This window comes from Melospiza georgiana, chromosome 12 (genome assembly GCF_028018845.1).
Source record: "Melospiza georgiana isolate bMelGeo1 chromosome 12, bMelGeo1.pri, whole genome shotgun sequence".
Taxonomy (NCBI): Eukaryota; Metazoa; Chordata; class Aves; order Passeriformes; family Passerellidae; genus Melospiza; species Melospiza georgiana.
In genome coordinates, this window is record NC_080441.1 from 5,271,080 (window position 1) to 5,292,403 (window position 21,324).

Genomic DNA, 21,324 nt, shown 5'->3' on the forward strand with positions numbered 1-21,324 from the left:
TCTCAATATTCAGAATATTTGAGCCCGTTTCTTGGGTAAATCATGAGGAACATTTTCAGGCTCAAGGCTGTGTTGCCCTCCTGGCTGGAAGCCAAACTTCCCACAAGATGCTGTGGCCCAATTCCCTTGGGGGCCGTTAGAAATGATTTCCAGGATTTTAATCAAAACATGGATTTAGTGGGGAACAGATGACTTATGGAGCAGGGGTGGTCCCTGCAGAGCTCAGGTTGTAACTGAGCTTCTGTTAAATCTCTCCTTGCCTTAATCTTGCCCAAAGTAAAGCCAGTCCATCCTGCAGGTCTCACGTGTGGTCCTGGGGCACAAACTATTTTAGGAGTGGGATGGTACCTTCAACACCTTGTTAATTCTATTTATTGGAAAAGTTTGGGTGGGAGAGGGCTGCTTGGGTCTTATTTCCCCAGGTTTTTGTGCTTTAGAATTGCATGGGGCGTATCTGGGTTTTTTAGGAATCATAATTAAGGTTGGATCTTTTTGACAAGGTTATTCCTTAGCCTGAGGTTGGGGATGGCTTTGGCATGGCTCTGTGGTTGTTCTTTTTAGCAGCCTTTGGAGATGAGTGATGGAAAATTGAGCTGACAGTGGAGTGTAAAATACTCAGAGCTTCAGTTTGTAGGAGATCTGGATTTTAAGGCATGACAGTAACAAATAATATTCTTTATCAGAGAACATGGGGTTTTCCCCCTGCTCAGAGAAAATATAGTTGCTATACTTTTATGTATTATATAATATTCATAATACTAATTAAGGATTCTGTCAGTATAAAAAGGTGTAAGTCAAGCTTTAGCTCTTTATACAATTCTGCTTTTAGTAAAGAGCAATGTTAGTGTAGTTTACTTCCTGCAATAAGTGAAAATTTAGGATCAGGCTGGCAGGTTGCATAAGGCACTGAACCTGGAAATCAGGAAGTCTCTGCTGAATTTCAGGCTCTTCTTCCTGGACACATTGTTCTTTCTAACTCAGGCATGCTGTATTTAAAAAAGAAAAAAAATAAAGTCTCTATTTAAGTAATAAGCTCCTTAGAATAGGAACTTTCTCATCTTAAATCCAGCACTTACTGTAATGAGAATCCAGCCTTTGGGACAGCTTCTGTCTGGGTTTATAAACTTATTTTTCACTGTTTATATGAAATCTGTTTGGTTTCTACTCTGGAGAGTGGAATAAAGCTGATCCATGCCTGTGTGCAGTGTTCCCCCCATTTAAAGTCAGAGATCTTTCTGGAGAGAGATTTTTAATACAATAGGAAAATACATTAATGTGAGACAACAGGAACTCTGAAACTCACTAAATCTGTAATACTGCTACACATTTGCACAAGAGATAATCTCACAGCAGATAACATGACTAAAGGATACAATTCCAGTGATTTTTTTTTTCAGTTTATTAAATTTTTCTTATATCTTTTTATATCACCATTAAGAAATACACAACCTTTTTGTTCTTCCATGTCTGCAGTAAATACTGGCAAATTCATTGTCAGTGCCTAAAGAGAAACATGTCTGTAAATTGGAGATTGTAAATGAGTGCTGACTGCTCCAAAAACTCTTGATAAAACAGGAGTGATGTGTTTGTCCAGGAAGATTCTTCTGGCCAGAACCTTTCTTCCAGATATTGCTGTGACAGTTTTGAAGTTGCTTCTCCTGTGTCATTGAAGTGGAAGTGACAGAGCTGATGGTTGGAAATGGCTAAAGAGGCTCAGGAATGCTGGGAGCTCTTCCCAGGGGTTTACAAAACATTTATGGAGTCAGAATGGCTGGAAAAGACCTCTGAGATCCCCAACTCCAATAATTTATCTGTAACTGCCCCCACGCCCTGGAATTACTCATTATTCCACCTGGGATCCAAACTATCAGGGGCAGTTGGGTTGGAGACAAGGGCATGGGGTGGACTCAGTGATCTTTAAGGTCTCTCCCAACCTGGTCATTGTGGGAATTCTGTGAATTTTAACATTTCCAGCTGTCTGCTGTGAACCCCTGATGTTTTCCAGACTTAAGGTTGGATGATCCCATATCAGCCAGCCCTCGGGAGCAACCAGGGAGCTGCAGAGGCTTTTCCATGGAATCTGAGCTGGAATCAGTGAGCACTGAGTGTTCCTTGGGGGCTGGCCAGGCTCCAGGGGCTGTTCTGGGCTGGACCCAAAGGAGGTGATGCTGGAGCATTGCAGAGCTCAGCTGGAGTTTGGGCTGGACCCAAAGGAGATGATGCTGGAGCCTTGCAGAGCTCAGCTGGAATTTAGGCTGGACCCAAAGGAGGTGATGCTGGAGCCTTGCAGAGCTCAGCTGGAATTTAGGCTGGACCCAAAGGAGGTGATGCTGGAGCCTTGCAGAGCTCAGCTGGAATTTGGGCTGGACCCAAAGGAGGTGATGCTGGAGCCTTGCAGAGCTCAGCTGGAATTTGGGCTGGACCCAAAGGAGGTGATGCTGGAGCCTTGCAGAGCTCAGCTGGAGTTTGGGCTCAGCCCAAGGGAGGTGATGCTGGAGCCTTGCAGAGCTCAGCTGGAATTTTTGCTGCAGCAGGAAGTGAGGTCAGGCCCAGCTCTGGGGACAGGAATTGTTTGCTGCCAGGGCAGTCCTGGAGATTTTCTGGTTTTCTGAGAAGCTTTTGGAGGAGTGTCCCTGGAAAATGTTGCCTTCTTTTGAATATGGGAACAGGACTATGTTACATGAGATTGTTGAATTAGTCCAGAACACATCTCAGGGCCTGTTCTTACAATATGTATTTGATTTATTTATTTTAAAATATGTTAAATATGTTTTATTGTGAATAATTACTGTGTTTCTGCTTTTTAGATAATCTTTGAAAACAAAATAATAAGTGAATAATCTCTGAAAACAAAAGCTATTTAACTTAACTAACTCAAGCTATTTAACTTAGAAATGTGTTACCCACTGTCACTTCTTCCAGCTCCAGGTTTGTTGTTGAGATGATTAATGCAATTTTTTTTTTTTTTTTTTTTTGTGGCTCTGTGGGCTGAATTCATCTCTCAGCTCAGCCCAGGTTTGGGAGTGACCTTTAGCTGATGTGTAATAGAAACCACTGCAAAAAAAGTGAATCAGGCCAGAAGTGCCCTTGCAGAATGTAACCTTTCTAAAATGTAATCTGTTGAATTCCATACTGACTCAAAAATCTTCAGGACACGGTGACAAAGCTGTAGAGACACCTCTACAAGTTCTGCTATTGATTCATATTTAATGAGTCACTAAACTTCAGTTTATTCCTATAAATTACAAAATTTGCCTGGTCTTTAATGCTTCCAGATGGGATTTTTCTTGCTTATTTTTAGTCTAGAATGTAAGATTTAGTGTATTAGCTCATCTTTAATGGCAGTGCAGCCTGTGAATTCCCAGGACTGTACTTTTTTCCTTTTTGTTTTTTTTTTTCCTTGACCACTTGAGTAGTTCTTGGGGATGATGAATCCCTCACTGCCAAGAGCAGACCACAGCAAAAGCACTTTGAGCTGCTCTTCCTGAGATTTGCTGGAATAAAGTGGCTTTGGGGACCCAGCAGCTCTTTGATGCAGATCTCCCCGTGGGTGAACCACCCCCCCAGCACCATTTGCCTCTCCAACCTGACTTGGTTTGGGGTAAATCCAAGGGTTCAGAGGAGGCCTGGAACCACTGACAGACTTTTGGGGATGATGTGAAACTTGGGAATGTCGGTGGAGGAGAGGCTGGAACTGCCCTGGCCCCCAGAACCCCCTGATTCCAGAGCTGTTCCCAGCATGGCAGGAGGAGCTGGGGAGTTCTGCCCTGCTCAGGTGAGACCCCACCTGCAGAGCTGCCCCCAGCACAGGAAGGAGCTGGAGCTGCTGCACAGAGTCCTGAGGAGGCCACAGAGCTGCTCCGAGGGTGGAGCCCAAATGGAGCCAGGCTGGGAGAGCTGGGGGTGCTCACCTGGAGAGGAGAAGGCTCCAAAGTGACCCCAGAGCCCTTCCAGAGCCTAAAGGGGCTCCAGGAGAGCTGGAGAGGGACTGGGGACAAGGGATGGAGGGACAGGACACAGGGAATGGCTTCCATTGCCAGAGGGCAGGGATGGATGGGATATTGAGAAGGAATTCCTGGCTGTGAGGGTGGGCAGGCCCTGGCACAGGGTGCCCAGAGAAGCTGTGGCTGCCCCTGGATCCCTGGCAGTGCCCAAGGCCAGGCTGGACAGGGCTGGGAGCATCTTGGGATGAGGAAGGTGTCAGTGGACAGTGGAAGGGACACCTTCCCCCATCCCAGGGTGCTCCCAGCCCTGTCCAGCCTGGCCTTGGGCACTCCCAGGGATCCAGGGGTGACATTGGATGGGCTTTAAGGTCCCTTTGAACCCAAACCATGCTGGATTCTGTGATGCCTCAGTGTGTATAGAGGTGGGTTCAGGACCCTGCAGTCTCCTCTCTGCCCCTGTGCTGGTTGTCTCCACCTTTCCCTAGGAGCAGCCTTGCCCTGCAGGGAGGGCAGGACTGGATTCCCTGCTCCAGGCCAGCCCTGGGAGGGTGTTGGGAAATGGCTTTTCAAGATAGAGCTCTGTCTTTGTTTTGTTGTGCAGGAAATTGTGCTGAGTATGTAATAACTTCTTAGGAATTCTCTTTTTATTTACCCAAATACCACCTACTTCCTTGAGTGCAATGGAGACTTTGGGGAGGTGAATCCATGGATTTATTTCCCTGGAAATATTTTACCTGTTGAAGTGGAGAGGGGTTGAGTCCCACATTCATTGACTGTGTTCCCTTGGAGGGCAGGGTGGTTTTGCTGCTCTTATCAGTGTTTTCAGGGAATTGAGCAGTGCTCAAAACCCAAAATAACTTGGTGTTTTTCAATTTGTCAGGATGTCCCTCTTTGTCCTCAGATTTCTGCTCCTTGCAGCCACCCCAGCCCAGCTGCACAGGGAAATATCAACGTTCTGGGCCAGGTGAAACTACCCCAAAACCTCTTCAGATGGGTTTGTTCCTGTCAAAACTTCTGTTTTCTCTGCCCATATGGCCATTGCTACAAAGACACAAAATTGGCTGGTTTGGACTTTATCATTAAGAGTTTAAAACCAATTCTTTCCTGATACTCCAAATATTAAATTCTTCCTCAGAGAAATGAAGTTCCAGCACTAAGCAAGCAGAAAGTGTTTGGAGGTGTCCATGTAAATTAAATCCTCCCTGTGTCATTAGGCAGGAGATGAAGGCTTCTAAAAACCACAGGGATGTTGGGGCTCTGCTCTCTAATTTGTCCTAAAGAGAGAATTAAATTCAGCCCAGGCAGGGGAAGAGCAGAGAAACTCTGAACCTTTATTTGAAGTTGTAGAGAATGAGCACAGAAACTCTGAACCTTTATTTGAAGTTGTAGAGAATGAGCACAGAAACTCTGAACCTTTATTTGAAGTTGTAGAGAATGAGCACAAAAACTCAGAACCTTTATTTAAAGTTGCAAGGGATGAACACAGAAACTCTGAACCTTTATTTAAAGTTGCAGGTGCCTTTGGGTCCTGTTTCAGAACATGTTTTTCTGCAGCTGTTTGTTTGGGGTAGTTGAATTTAAGTGCAGAAGGAGTTGCCCTTTGGTAAAGGGTTTCCCCCTTTATTTCAACTACTAATTTCTGTTTTCTTTGAGATTCAAGAAATTTTTATGCATATATAAAATAAAGAATTTTCATTTTACCTGTGTACAGTGAATTCCTGTTATGGCTCTTAAGGCTTAAATCCAAAAAATGGGAGAGGTGTAGAGGAAGAAATCTTTGCCTGAATTTTATTGTTCCAGGCAGGGGTTTTTAAGTGGAATAGTTAAAATTTGCATCCTTGGCAGAGGCAATTCCAAACCTGACAAAAAGGAGAGAGATTATTTTATTCAGGAAATAAATCCCCTGCTCAGGCAGTTCAGTGTATTTATTAAGTGTATTTAGGCCAAAGCTGATGCAGATTTGATCTTTGAGGTCCTGTCCAGCCCTTGCACCTTGCAGTGGTGTTTGGCTCCCTAAAGCTGTTACTGGAGCAGCCCTGGAAAAGAATTTCCTTGTGAAAGGAGCTGGGTTCTGGGAAGTCTTGAGGAGTTTGTTGTGCTGCATTTTGTGGCTGTGTGATTGCATTTCTGATTTGGAGCTGCTTTTGCAAAGGAGGAGTGGGGTTTTATCAGTGGATTCCACCAGCTCCTTTGCCTTGTCTTGGTAACACAGGAAAAACCTTTGTAATCTCAGCTTTCTTACAGATGTTTCTGTGCAAAATCAGTTAAAACCAGAAGAAGTTATGTTAATTATGTCATATTTCTCCTACTGTTGCTAATCTGCTGGAAATACTGTCCCACAGGTACAGAATTAATCAGTTTTTGTCCTTTTTCTTCCCCAAAAATTGCCCTTTCCTTGCTGCTTGTGGAGAACTGAAGAAAGATTTGACACTTTGAAGCAACCTGACTTGTTTCATGCACAGATTTAAGGAGGTGTTTTGTGGTTTGCTTTTTATTTTTAAGGAATTGGATCCTCCTAACCACATTTTGCCTTCTGGTTTATGGGAGGTAATGGGAAAGGAGCAGGAAGTGTCAGCATTTCCTGTATCCTGTTATCTTGTGCTTTTTATGGATGCTGGAATAACTATACTCTGAAAACTCCCTGCCATTGGGGGCTTGCAGCTTGATTTGCTCTAATTACTATAATTAATTTGTATCATGTGTATTTTGACTTGCTCTAATTACAGATTATTCCTGGAAGCTCCCAACTCTGCAGCACTTTCCCATTCACATTCCCCGTGGTTGTCAGTCAAAAATTTGGGGACAAAGCAGGATTTTGTGTTGTCTCAAGCTTTGTTTTCACCCTGGCAGATTTTGTATTGGAGAAATTGCATGGTTTAGGGTTTTTTTGATCATCACTAAAATGTAAATGGGGTGTGTGCATTATGTAGCCTAAAGCTTGGGGTCTGGAGTGGAAGCAGTTTAGGAATTTGAAGTGCAAATTTAAGAATAAATTGCAGTATAAATGTAAATTCCTTTACTGTGTAATTGCTGCACTGAGGTACCAATTCCAGCACTCATGGCTGAATATTCCTGATAATTAAAGGGGAGAATTTTGGGGAAAGGACATTTATTGCTTACATGAAAGAAGCTAAAAGTGCTAACACTGAAGTGTTTGGGTGCACTTGCATTCGGCAGAGCTGAGTTTGTCAAACAAACAGGGAATGATTTAAGGAAGGGAGAGCTGGATCTGACCCCATCCCTGTTTTTCCTTGGAGCAGGTGGCTGAGGTGAGCAGGTGTCCATGAGTGATCCCAAGAAATGATGGCTGAGCAGCCGCCCCCCCTGGAAGCCACCCCTCTGCTGAATGAAGTGCCACTTCTACCTCACATGGTCAACGGGGACAGCATCCAGCAGGCAAGTCAGCCCTCAGCTGGGAGCACTGGGAGCAACTGGGATGGTGGCTGCACAAAAACCAGCTCTGAGAGCTGGGCAGGGATCAGCCAGTGAGCGCTGACATCAGGAGTTAAACAGAAATGGAGAGAGGAAAAAAAAATCATTCAGCTCCCAGGCAGTGGACAGGTGTGAAAAAAAGGCTTTAAAATGGAGCTGCAAACTCCAAAAATCAAAGGAAAAATTGGGGGGTTAATAAAGGTTTTGAAACTCCTGTGAAGTGATGAATAAAGATTAGCAAGGGATTGCAGAGGAAATCTATGACAGGAAAATGAAAGGGAAGACCTTGGCTTCCTGGGTTTGAGTGTCTTCATTAATAATTACAGTGCAGTGGTGAAACCTGAATGTATTTAGTTGAAACTTTAGAGCTTTATAGGGCACAACCCTTCAGAAGTCCCTGGTAGGATTAGAAATGCAAGTAAAAAGTGGCAGCAGAACAATTCTGAAGCCCAAGTCTGTGTAAATTGTCAGTAGATGTGAATTTAGTGTTCAGCAGAAGGAGCTGAGTGCTTTGTACTACAAAAACTGGGAGCTCTTCCCATCCTTTGAGGTCTGGCAGGCCATAAATGCTGAAAGTTTACATGAGATCTCTAATTTGGCATTGCTGCAGATAAGATGGAGAAATCTGCCTTGTTTCAGTTGTATACTTGGAAAAATTGTCTTTTTTAAATAAAAAGCCCTTTCCCCTTTGTGCCTCAGACCCTGGGAGTGGAAGTACAAGAGTATGTCTGGAAATGAGCAAAGTCTCTGAGATATTTCTGAAGTTCTGGCAGTAGAAGGTGAAATTTCAGCCCTGCCCAGCTGGGAGGTGGCTCAGGTGGTTCAGGTTTCATGAGGAAGGGAGATCAGGTAGATTTAGTTGGCTCCTGTCCCCAGAGCTCTGTGTGTGGGACATGGAGGTGACAGTCACTGACATTTTTAGGACCTAGAGGAGACTTTGCAATCAGATGAGATTAAAAAAAAAATTAGGGTTGTATTGTGGAGATGCATTTGAAGAGTAGATTTGAAGTTTGAATAGAATCTTTTTATTAAATAGAGTGTTGACTTAGAATCTTTATTAATGCAGAGAATTTTTTAATTATTTCTCTGCCAGTGCTGTGGAGGACACTGCTAATACTTAATTATTGTAGAGAGGTTTGTTTCCAGAAACCAAATCTGTGTGTTTGGCCAGTGAATCCATTAGCTCCATTTCACTTGAAGCAAAAGTTGGGAGTTTTCTGGAAGGGTTTCTGGATCAGAAAATGTGTGAATGGGCTAAAAGCAGAGCTGTGGACAGAGCAGATGCCACCAGCCCTGCAGAGGAGCTCAGGACCCCTGGAGGCTTTGGCAGCTCCTGGGCTCAGCTCTCCCCTGTCTCTCCTGGCTCAGATCCACCCCTCAGCCCTGCTCCAGCTTCCTGGACATGTTCCTTGTTGGAAGGTGCCTGGGACTGCATTTTCTTCATGAATCCCAGTGAGTCAGTGCTCTGAGGCAGGGCCTGAGCATTCCTGGCATTCCAGGCTCGATGCTGGGATTGCAGCACTGCTGGGATCCCTCCCTCTGCTCTGAGAGCTGCAGCTCATGGATCTGTGCTGAGGATGTGCCACCTCGGAGGCTCTGAATCTCTCAAACATTCCCTTTCTTGCTTCTGAGTTTTGCCCTCAAAGATGAGCCTTTTCCTGAGGTCACTCCCTGCCTGTGCAATCCTGGATCCACAGCAAATCTTTTTCCTGTTTCTTGTGCTCTGGCAAATCCCCAGCCCATTACTGTCAGTTTTCTTTAAACAATTGACACCACTTCTCTCCCTTTACCCCAAGAAATGTATTAGCATTGAAGTCATGCATTTACTTGCATTCTGAAGTGACAAATATGCATAAATTTAATTATTAATGCAAATTATGCCACGTTTAAAGGCATTCTCTGCCATCTCTCACTCTCCTGGAACCATAATAAATATTGCTGAGTGTCTAAATGGCCTTTTCAGGGATTTTGGTGGCTTCCTTACATCCAGAAACAAATCACCCACCCAAAGTAAAATTCTCCTGTACAAGGAGCATCAATTCTCCCCTACAAGGGAGGTTATGAAAAATAAAATCAAAGATTTATACACCAATATGCAGAAGCTGCAAAACCAGTGTTATAATAGCATTTATCATTTATCCCTGGAGTCTGTAGTGATGAGAACAGTGAAACTGGTCCCTGAGGAGTTCAGGGAGCTCCAGCACAGAAAAATTCATTCATTAATGGCATGTGTAGCTCATTTTACCAGGAATTAAATGGCCAGGTGATTTCTTCAGCTCCCATCTACCTGCTACAAATGTCACTCCATGAATAGTGCAAAAATACTTTATAAAAATTGAATGGAAGAAAATTACACTGATTTTCACAGCTGCTTTGACAAACACATTTTATTTCAATTTTTACATCAGTGCCAGCTGTCACCAGGGTGGAATTTGAATTGTGTGCCTGCAGTTCTTACCTGGCCAAACCCCTTTTATTAAAGGATTAACTGTGGAGTATTACAGGTGTTGCAATAAAGTGCAGCTGCCAAAATTCCCCCAAGGCTGGGGCAGGATGAGGGGAAGGTTTGGGATCCCAGCAGTGCCTGAGAGTGATCCTGGCCCAGCTCCAGGTGGATCTGTGTGCCAGGGGACCAGAGGGACCTGCAGGATGTCACTGGGTTCCTCCCACAGGGAAAACTCACCTGGGCTCCCAGGAGCTGCAGGCAGAGCTGGTGGGAAAAGCCTGGGATGCAATGTGAATCTCAGGTCATCATTGCCTCAGAAAAAGCAGAAAAATCAGTGTGAAATGTGAAATTAAAAGCTTATTTCATGTATATCAAGTGAGGCACTTCTGGGAGTAACCAGAGGAAAAATACAAGGATTTTATGTCAAAGTAGGAGGAAATATTTTCATTCTACCCATCATTTTCCTGTGTTACTCCAAGGTTGCCAAAGCTCTGATGTTGTTTGTCTCTAAAGAAAAGGGGTTTTCCCCCAGAGAATGTCTAAAATTCAAAAAGCCCCCAACCCCTCTTTTGTGTTTTGTTTCCTGCAGGTGATTCTTGTGCAGGTAAACCCAGGTGAAACATTTACAATTACAACTGAAGATGGACACATTCAGTGCATTCAAGGTAAAGGGAGCCTCAAGTGCTGAATCCAAATGTTTTGGTTCTAAGGTTATTCCACTGGGTTTTTTCTGTGATGTCAGATGTGTTTTCTGCACTGGAATAAATCAGATTTTTCAGTTTGTGTCCAAGCACAAATGAGGCAGCACTGGGAAGCTGCCAGGATTCCCTGAATCCTGCAGATTTTCAGTCTCAAAAGATGGGTTTGCAGTGATCCTTGACTAAGTGTCTTCCCAGGATCCTAACACATGATTTCTGTGGTATTTATTACAATAAGTTAAAGAATTTTAAGGGGCACTGGGACCTCCCTGTGCTGTGAGGTGGGGGAGTCGTTGCTCCACTCTGTGCCTGCAAATTCCTTTTTACCTTCTGGGTGAGTGACAGAAAACCCCAGTCAGGGCAAAATATCTCCTGTAAGTCAAGTTGAATTTAGCAATATTTCCATTTTTGGAGTATTTGTCACAATTTTACATGATATTACATAAAATGTGTCCATTGTGCTTTCATCAAATCCCCTGCAGAAATACGTCCCTTGAGCTTAATACAAAAATAATGTATTTAAAATTAATTTTAAAATTCCTACATCAGCTTTACCCCAATACTTGCATTTGCCTTCAGTACTACAGACTTTTAGCTGTCACGAATTAAGAGCTGAAATTATTTATACAGATTAAAATTATTTATACAGATTTTTGTGCAATTACAAAGACACTGCTGGCCAAAGCGTCGTGGCTGGAATAAAGCCAATAATCAGAGAATGGGATGCAATCCCTGATGTTTCAAGCTCCAGGGTGGGCTCCCATCTTTGGCAAAAGGTGTCTCCAGATGGGAAAAGCCTTGTTTGTTAAGAAGTGTCCCCTTGTCCTTGCCAGGTCCAGCACATGTCCCTATGATGTCACCAAACGGTTCCATGCCGCCGATTTTTGTGCCTCCCGGTTACGTATCTCAGGTACCTTCATTCCTCCTTCTCTTGTGGGTGGTTTTTTGGGGAAATTTTAATAATATTTTTATTATTTATTGGTGGTTTTAGCTGTGAAAAAAAGCCTTTTTTTTCCATTGAACTTACCAACTGTTTCACTTTATTGTGGGCTCTGTCCTTTCTGTTACTGAGTAATGTCTGATCCACGTTCCAGGAATTTTTAATCCTGCTCCCAGCAGTTAAAAACACTTTTAGCAACAAGGAGAGCTCTGAATTGACTGTCTGAGCTCCATGAACAGGATCCACATGTTTATATTTCATCAGTCCTTTTTGCAGGGTGAAGCTGGGTCATGTGAACAGTCCCAACTGGCTGCAGGTTTTCTATTTAATATAAAAATTTATCCAAATTTTCAGTGTTCCTTTCTTGACCAGCCCTGATCTCCTGAAATTCCAGCAAAGCAGCACTGCTGGAGCAGAGTGTGGTGGTGATGCAAACACTGATTCCAGTGATGTGTCTGGGAAATGAGCAGGGCTCTGGGCTCTCCCAGCTTTGCTTTTCCACTCCCGGGTGTTGTTCAGGTCAGACCTGCATGTTGTTACCAGAGATACTCCCAGTTTATTTCTAAATTAATGTATTTTAAAAGGAAATAATCAAAACCAAATGTGGAAACAGACTTTGTGTTGTAGTAATGTTGAAAATCAGGAGTGTTGTGAGTAGGTTTGAAAGCTGTAACTGTGAGTTTTTGGGTTCTCCAGGCAGTTTCTTTTTGCACGCAATGGAATTTTGGGCTTCTGCTGTTCTTCAGCTCTGCAGACCTTGAGCAAAGCATCCCCCAGACAATTTCTGATCCTTGTGAAATGGATCCCTCAGTGCAAACAGTGGGCAAAGCCCTGGCAGCACTGAGCTGTTAGCCTGAAAACCACATTTATTTCTTCTGTGTTTGCTGTCACCTGAAACCAGCAGGGTTGGGTTGTTTTCCCTTGGTTGTTGTGACAGGGGTTGACAAGTTGGAAAGCAGCTTGAAATCAGAGCTTGAGTTACCTGGGCTGCTCTTGTCAGATGAGGTGATAACTTTGTGTTCCCAGTGTCAGAGGAGCCCAGGGCTGGTTCTCTTGGATTCTGCCAAAGTGGAGTGAAATAATTCAGGAGTGAGCAGGTTGTGGACTCCCAGCCCTGGGAGTGTTCCAGGACAGGCTGGATGGGGCTTGGAGCAGCCTGTTCTGTGCAAGGGTCCCTGGGGTGGGATGAGGTGAAGTTTGAGGTCTTTTCCTACTGAACCACCCTGGGATTCTGTGACTGTTCAGACTGTTCAAACTCCACTTCATCCCAGCAGTACCTGCCTGCTTTCCACTGGAATCCATTCTGGTGTGCAAACCCTGCCTGTCAGGCTCTGGAAATGAACCAGAGCAGGGCAGTCAATCCCCTGTTGGCTGTGCAATATTTGATGGGATTCTCTCTGACCTCGCACTTGCTTTCTCTCGTTTCCCCGCAGGTGGTGGAAGAGAACGGAGTTCGGCGAGTGGTGGTGGTGCCCCACTCGGGGGAATTCCATCCTTCCATGCATCCCCCCCCTCCTCCCCCTCCCCCCCACGTGCCCCATTACATGCACCACCCCCATGCCCTGCTGCCACCCCCCCCTCACCCCGTGTTCCCCACGGTGCCCGGCACAGGAGAGCTCCCGCCCCAGTTCATGCACCAGCCCCCGCCACCACACGTGTTCCAGGAGCAAGGTGAGAGCCCCGAGTGTCCCCAGGCCCTGGGGACAGCTGGCCCTGCCTCCCCACACATCCCCAGGGGTTGTGTTATTAACTTCGAGCACCCCTGTGGGTCAGGCACTCACCCGAGAACCAAAGAGCGAATCCCTGAGTGTGCAAAGTGTGGTTGGGAATCCTCTGATTCTTCTGTTTGCATCCTGTGTTTTCAAGGAATTGTGCAAATTTGTACCTGAGAAATGTTGTATTTTCCAAGCATGCATCCCTGCTTTTGCCACTGCAAATACCACAGCAGTGACTCCTAAAACTCCCTTCCCTAAAACTCTGTCCTCTGAGTTTTGTCACAGCCTTGCTGTGAAGTTTATTGAAAGTGAACTTCATTTGATACATGAATGATGAATGTATTTGTTTTAGTCCAAATATGCCTGAAAAGTGAACAAAAACAACCCGAAAAAGGTTGTTATCCATAGTGGAGGGTGAAGTGCAGACCCACTCTGAAAACTGAGTGAAGCAATAAATCAGTGAAGGATTAGGGTTATGTTGAATTAAACCAAGCTCTAATCCTTATTTTATTATCAAGACTTAAAAGAGAAATTAGACTTAGTAAGACTATTCATTGTCTCTCAAGTTTAAATTGAGTAATTAGGTATTTTGACTCACTCTCGGCTAAAACATTCAGGATGTGTTGGAAAAACTCAGTTTGAGTCCTAAATTTGCTTAATTTTTTGTAAATGTGTCTGTAGCAGGGAAGAGAGGCAACTGTAAAGCAGGATCTGCAGCAGCTGACAGGAGAAAGGCCCAAACAATTCAATTTAAAAAGACCCCAAACTCCAAAATCCCTGCACTTCCAGACTGACAAAGCACAGGGAAGTTCCAGGGGTGGATTTTAGTGATTTTCCAGCTTGTAGATTCAGATGTCAAATGAATAATTCAGAATAATGAAGTCATTTCTCCCTTGTTTTCAGAACCTCGTTCCCATGGGAGGACAAACTTCATCCAGAGGGACGAGAGGAGTCTCAAAATGCAGGAGCACCTCAAGAAGAGACTAAAGGACAGACAAGCCAGTGGGCACACCAACAATAAACTGAACAGCCCTCCCTCCTCACCACATAAAGTCCTTAATTCTTCCAATGCCACAATTCCCAATGGGAATGGGAAGGGCCAGCAAGGGGCAGTTGGAGCACTAAAGCAGAAGCAGATAGGAAAAACAAAGGGCAGTCCAGAGGCAGAGATGGGAGGTAGGTGCCATGGACAGGGGAAATCTCAGTTGTTTTCTGTAAACTCATTGCAAAACAGGTTCTGAAAAAGCTGAATTTATGAATTTTTTTGGCTGTTCAGGATTAGAGGAAGCCTGAAATCCATTATGGAATCCATTTGATTTTTTTTTTCTCTAGGAATCATTGGAATATCAATTTTTTTCATTTGGTATTTAGCAAATAAGGTCTTCAAAAATATTTAATCTTAAACCTTTTTACTTCCCTGCCATTTCTGAGCCAGTGATCAATATTCCAAATGAGGGTGACCTGTAGGTACTTCCAGAGCTCCTGGTGTCACTGTTTGTGGTACTTTTTGATTAACCAGGAGCCATTTAACCTTCAAGAAATATGAAAACTTGAGCAGTTGTAGAATTGCTGTTTAATTAGTTCTAATTTCAGTTTTTTAATACCTTTTGGCTACTAAAAACCTTGTGCAGTGTCTTTGAGACAGTGTCAGGCTTCTTCCAAACTGGGAATGTTTTGCCATAGAAATTCCAGGAAAACAAATCAGGCAGAGATAAGATCTTATTATCATTTTTTTTAACACCTCTCATTTTTGGAGGAATGTTTTTGTGTTGTCAAAGAAAACCTATTTCTGCTCCATTAGGAAAAGATCCCCTTTGTGCAGGATGTACTAAAAGGGTTTTTGTACCACTGTTGGTTTTGGATAGTTGGTGTTTCTGCCCCTCACACAGCCAAAACAAACAGGGGAAATGAACTTTGCACAATAAGAACCATTGTTCAAGTCCTAATGAGGCCAACTCCATCTCGTGGTGGCCTTTTGGTAATAGCCTGGGTTGCTCTCAGGCTTTGGGATAATCTGGTTTGTGTTTAAATTGCAGAATCTGACACAGAATCCAGGAAATGTGATACTCACTTGAGCATTGGCAAGCCAGTTGTAAGTATTAGCCTTAAAATCCCATTATTTTCTGGGCCTGTGCTTCCTAGAAAATAACTTGTGTTTTATCAATCCCTTTTCCTTTGTTCCTAATGGTTTGACTTTTTTAATAGAGAAGATAAATACAGTTTAGTTGTCAGAGTTTATAGGTGGGAAAGGGCAACCATGCTGGAAATTCACTATTTCTCAGTTTGCCAGCCTGAAATCCCAGAATATTCCACTGTTGCAGTTTTCCAGTGATTGTGAGGGCTTTACCTTGCAAACCAGGGGCCTGCTAAACTCTTGGAAGTTTTTCCACTCTTGGAACCATCCTTTGCTCAGCAGAGAGGATTTAGGAGTGTTAAGGATAAAATTACACAAATAGATCCTCTTTTGATGTTATATTGAGAAACTGGAGCAAATATTTGAGTATTTAGGGACTTATTTAGAAAGGTGGAGTCTGGTGAGGGTAATTAAAATGTCTGTGTTTGATATTGAGCAAGTTTAATGAGCTCTTCTCTGCATTATCCACACAGCAAACAGGGGTTGTTGTGTTCCTTTGCACCAGCTTTTGAGGGGTTTTTTGGTCCTTTTTCCCTGCTGCTTCTGACATCTGTACTTTGAGCTACCCCAGGGCTGTGTTGCCTTGGGCAGAGAGAATTTGGAGTGTGGGAATGAAGCAGCAAAAACAAAAAATCAGACAAGAAATGTTGAATTTTACGAACAGAGCCTGTGCTGTCCTTAGGATCAGTGGCTGAATATTGTGTGAGGGAATGTCAGAAATGACAATAAGGTGTCTGTGCCTAAATCTGCTCTGGGGTCCTGCCCAAGACTCCCCAGCTGAACATTTGCTCCAAGTGAATGATGGAAACCTTGATGCAGGAATTTTCTCTTCCTGCCCCACTGTGGTGTTGGTTTGGTGTTGGAAGGGAAAGCCTTTAGAAATGAAAAGAGGAAATCATTGCAATCCAAAGAATGCCTCTATATTCCCACTCCAAAGGGAAAGAATTCCTCCAGTGAGGAGCTTCCTAGGCCAATTAGCGACGCCATGTTATTGACTAATTAACCTTTTCTTGCAGAAAGCAAACTTACTTGCATTATTTATGCTTTTAATAGGTTTCTGATATACAAGCAAGATCAGCCGTTCTGTCCTGGAATCTCCCAGTTAGTTCACAGAATGGAGAGAGCCATAGTCATAGTCCAGCAGCATTTACATTTGAAGTAGCAATATCCAACAGTGGTAAAAATGGAAAATTTAAATCTGTCTATGTGTAAGTTTAGTTTCTTCCTTTAAGCACAATGTTTAAACCGTTAACCAATCAGCAATCTCTCTATCAGGAGCTGTTTGTTGACTTGCAGACCTTCCTACTTCACATGAAATAAATTTTAAGTAATGTCACTAAAGAGTTATACATGGACAGTGGGAAACTTAAATGTGCACTACGTGGTTTTGCTTTTCAATGAGCTTTGAGCCCTGAGGTTTAAGGAAGAGCTGTAACTCTGCTTTCTGTTTGTTTTTGCCTTTTCACAGTGGGGAAGAATTAACAATTACACTTCCTGATCTCAGACCAGCCACTGATTATCATGCCAGGTATGCTGCTGGGAAGGAAATAAAGCTTTGGGGGATATATGGGCATTGCAGGGTTATTGTGGCTTCATGGAAAAGGGGTGGTACAAACAGTTCAGGAATACTCTGAAATAATACCATGCTGTGAACACTGGGTTTGCTATCTAAGTTCCCATTTGTCTTCTAACTTAATTAAAATACCACCTCATTTCCTTCCCTACCACCTTCTCTGTCTCCTCAGATTTCTCAGTTGCAAACTTTAAATTATTCTCTGCTGATATTTTTTTAGAACAACACTCTGTAGATTGTTGTGGACTGAAGTCAGTGGGAAATGAAATAATTTAGCCTTGAAATAGGATCTGAAATCTGGCTTGTCAGTTTGATTTCAGAAATGCTTGTCTGACCTGCAGCAGTGCAAGCAGGGAAGTGGGAATGGGCTCAGTGGGAAGTGGGGTGGGATGATCAGGAGTAAATAAATGATCCTGACTGGAGGTGCTGGGCTGGCCAGGGAGGGAGCAGCTGCTGAACAGACCAGGGGAACCAGAGTCACACTCAGTGCTGGGGCACTGGAGCAGATGAGATTAAAAATTCCCTGCAGCAAAGTCCTGCTCTGAAACTGGAACAGTTCTGGGTGTGGGAAGTGCTGGGCACAGCTCCACCTGCAGTGCTGTGCTTTACACAGAAAGAGGCAGGACTGCTGAAAACATGAAACAATTCCTATGAAAATTATGATTTTATGATTTGGCCTGTTTAGTGCCCATACTCCTGCACAAGTGCTGGCTGTATTTGAATTTAAGGTGTTTTTAGCAAAAGCCTCATTTCCAGTTAGGTATCCTGTTGCCATTTTGGAACACCTGGCATAGTTTTCATCCCCTACCCCACAGGTTTTTCAGCACTAAAATATCTCCACTGTGACAGAGAGTAATGGCAGAGTAAATGAAGGGTGAGAAATGGGGGTCTGGGGTCAGCAGGTGAACTGGGTGCCCCCCACCCTGCAGCCTCTGCTTGGGATTAAACCCCTGAAGCTGCCAGCTCTGCCCTTACATTTGCAGGTGCCAGTGCAGCAGCCACATCATTAATTACCCTTTGTTTAGAGTTTCAGCAACCAGCAGTTCCATCAAAGAAACCATTTCAGAGCTGGTGAGCTTCACCACAGAGAGCTGTGAGCCAGACTGTCCAGCTGCCCCAAAACTGATTAACAGAACCAAAAACAGCCTGAGCTTGCAGTGGAAGGTAAGAACCACACCTGGGGCTGAGGGAAGGGGAGCAGAGCTCTCTGCTGGATTCCTGGGCAGAGGATTGAAATCAGCTTTGACAGGAATTCAGTGTGTGCTGTAGGTGGTGCCTTTTAAGTTGCTCAGTGAAGATTGATAATGAAATAATAATTACCTTTCTTTTTTTTTTCAATGTTTGCTGAGTTTCTTGCCTGCAGCTTTAGTGTGACAGAGTTGGTAGCAGGGCTCTTCCATTCTGAACTGGCAGAGAGGAAAAATGGATTTTAATTTATTTATATCTTTGCTTGAGGTCCTGGATGATAAATAGATATGACTTAATGTTCTTTTAGTTACTCTGACTCATTCAGACTAAATTTCTTTGGATGGTTCTATAGATTCTCATTTTTGATCTGACTTTTGAATATAACCACTATCTGTCAAGGCTTGTTGGTAGCTGTGTTTACTTGGGTTTTGATGTTTTTCTTATGAGCATGCTGAAAAATGGTTCCAGCTAAATGACTTGAGTGAAATTATTTGTAGTATCTGTGCTTAGAAAATGGAGAAGTTCCAATTTCATGTGTCAGATGTTGCTTGTGTGACCAACACAGGCAGGTGGTGAGCACACAGTGCAAGGCACCAGGAAAAGAGCTCCAAGAATGTAATTTGCTTCATTTATAAAATCAAACAGTTTATAAATTTATATTCTAAACTATCAGAGTTAAAAGAAGTAGCACAGCAGCCTTGTATTAAAAGGCAGTTGGAGTTTATTCAATGTGTAAAAATATTTATAAAACACATTTACAACCACTTGATTTTAACTCTTTTTTCCATCGTTTCTTTATTTTCAGTCCTCAAATGACAATGGTTCCAAAATAACTAATTTTCTTTTAGAATGGGATGAGGTAAGAACTTTTCTAGTACCAAAAAAAATCATAATGACATCTGTAGAGCAATTACACTTAAAAATACCCTTTGCTTAGGTACAGCAGCTATTTTGGTGCAACTGTCCTGACAGTTTTAAAGAGACAAATGATCAGTGGGAGGGGACAGTGTAAAAGTGCCTCATTTGTCATCCAGAGCATCAGTCATCCCTGTGTTCTCTTTAGATGCAGGAGCATTTGGCATCTTTGGGTTGTGTCACAAATCTCCCTCAGCTCTTGAGCATCTTGCTGAGATGTAATGCAAAGGGATAAAAAACTTCCAGAATGTGTTTTGTTTTCAGCTCAATGGTTTATCGCCATTTTGTCAAATCCCCAGTACCAAAAGTAATCAGATATCTCAGTCCTAATGTGGTTTATTATCAGGACTGCTCAGGGTGAACATCTGCAGACTCAGGATGACCATGATGCATTAAATTTTGCATTCTTGAGGCTCAGTAATTTCTTTTTTAATTACTGTTAAATGACTGAAATGACATTTCTCATGGAAGGTCTCCCTGCCCTTAGAAAGAGATGAACTTTGAGGTGTCTCCCGACCCAAACCAGTCTGAGATTCTGGGATTTAGGAAGATGTAGAGTGAGGAGGGTGACCTTGGCAGGGATCAGGGATGATTCTGGATGTCCCTGTTTTCCAGGGGAAGAATGGCCCCTTCAAGGAATGTTACTATGGACACCTGAAACAGTACAAGCTCACCAAACTTACTCCCTCCACAAGATACTCCCTGAGGCTGGCTGCTAAAAATGACATTGGAATGAGGTAACCAGGAGCCCAGGGGTACCAAATGCTGCATTTCCCCCTGGATTCCATCAGCTGCTGCTCACCCTTGTTCAAATTCTCCTCCCCAGTGGGTTCAGTGAGACGGTGACGTTCGGCACGGCCGGGGTGGTGCCACCGGCGCCAGCACCACCCACGCTGCTGGAAGCAGGAGTGACCTGGATGGCCCTGGGATGGAGCCCTCCTGCAGGAGGGGCCTTGGATGATGCCCTCACCTACAGCCTGGACATGGAAGAAGAAGGTTCTGTAAGTGCTGGGCTTTGTGTGGAAATTTCCTTCATAGTTCTGAAATAAAAATGAACTTTTTTTGATCTTCCGATAAATGGTCGGCAAGTATTGCATGGAATTGATGGCAGAGAGAGACAGCATTGCATGGAATTCATGGCAGAGAGAGACAGCAGTGCATGGAATTGATGGCAGAGAGAGACAGCATTGCATGGAATTCATGGCAGAGAGAGACAGCATTGCATGGAATTGATGGCAGAGAGAGAAAGCATTGCTTGGAATTCATGGCAGAGAGAAAGCATTGCATGGAATTGATGACAGAGAGAAAGCATTGCATGGAATTGATGGCAGAGAGAGAAAGCATTGCTTGGAATTAATGGCAGAGAGAAAAAGCATTGTGTGGGATTTATGGCAGAGAGAGAAAGCATTGCATGGAATTGGTGGCAGAGAGAGAAAGCATTGCTTGGAATTCATGGCAGAGAGAAAAAGCATTGCATGGAATCCATGGCAGAGATAAAGCATTGTGTGCAGTTCATGGCACAAAGTATTGTGTCCAATCCATGGCACAGAAATGAAGTTCAGGATTTAAAAAATGTGATTTACCCGCTCTGGGTTTTGTTTCACCCTAAAAATCAGTGACTGTGTTCATCCTTCTTTTCCCTCCTTGCCAGGGCTATGGATTCCAGCCCCAGTACAATGGAGATGAGCTCTCATGCACTTTAAGAAACCTGAGGAGGAGTACATCCTATAAGTTCAGGGTTTGTACCATAGTTTGTTCCTAATTTCATGTGCTTTCCTGGGCTTTGTTATTTTCCAGCAAGTTTTTCAACTTTGTATGGAGACAGCAGGAATTCGCCTGTTGTCCCCACAATTACCTTTTGTTAGAGCAGATTTTGGTGAAGTAATAATATAAACCAAATTTTTTGCACCAGATAATTTTGCTATAAATGGTTGTCTTTATTTTGTTTGGGTTTTTAATAGATCTTTTTAATCACCAGCATGTTTATCCTCATGTATTATCAACATATATTACTGTCATTAAATAAACCATTTATTCTCTATCCTGTTCCCTCCTCCAACAGCTCTTTGCCTACAACAGTGAAGGAAAAAGCAGCCCCAGTGAGGTGGTGGAACACAGCACCAAACCTGACAGACCTGGAGCTCCCAGCAAACCTGCTGTAAAGGGCAAGATCCATCCCCACAGTGTGAGAGTCACGTGGGGTAGGTGCCTTGGGGTGTCCCAGTGCTGCTGGGGTGTGGGCAGCCTCCCTCTGATTAAATGAGAGGGAACTCAGGCTGGTTATTTATCTGCAGGTATTGTTATTGCAGGAGAAATACTCAACCTTACCCCAGAATGAT

The 21,324-nt window shown here is 43.5% G+C and overlaps 1 protein-coding gene across 2 annotated transcripts in view; it reads left to right on the forward strand.

Annotated features, from left to right (window-relative positions):
• Positions 1–21,324, forward strand: part of LOC131088566 (fibronectin type-III domain-containing protein 3a-like) — a 39,749-nt gene that overhangs the window by 9,501 nt on the left and 8,924 nt on the right. Inside the window, exons 3-16 of one of the 2 annotated variants that reach the window (XM_058032724.1) lie at positions 7,205–7,340; positions 10,412–10,487; positions 11,354–11,430; positions 12,894–13,131; positions 14,079–14,351; positions 15,212–15,267; positions 16,363–16,517; positions 16,778–16,837; positions 17,908–18,046; positions 18,876–18,929; positions 19,601–19,722; positions 19,812–19,986; positions 20,637–20,723; positions 21,048–21,186. In XM_058032724.1, coding sequence (XP_057888707.1) covers positions 7,245–7,340; positions 10,412–10,487; positions 11,354–11,430; positions 12,894–13,131; positions 14,079–14,351; positions 15,212–15,267; positions 16,363–16,517; positions 16,778–16,837; positions 17,908–18,046; positions 18,876–18,929; positions 19,601–19,722; positions 19,812–19,986; positions 20,637–20,723; positions 21,048–21,186 — 1,747 coding nt within the window. In that variant the 5' untranslated portion in view covers positions 7,205–7,244. The remainder of the gene's footprint in view (positions 1–7,204; positions 7,341–10,411; positions 10,488–11,353; positions 11,431–12,893; positions 13,132–14,078; positions 14,352–15,211; positions 15,268–16,362; positions 16,518–16,777; positions 16,838–17,907; positions 18,047–18,875; positions 18,930–19,600; positions 19,723–19,811; positions 19,987–20,636; positions 20,724–21,047; positions 21,187–21,324) is intronic. The other variant, XM_058032725.1, reaches the window with a different exon arrangement.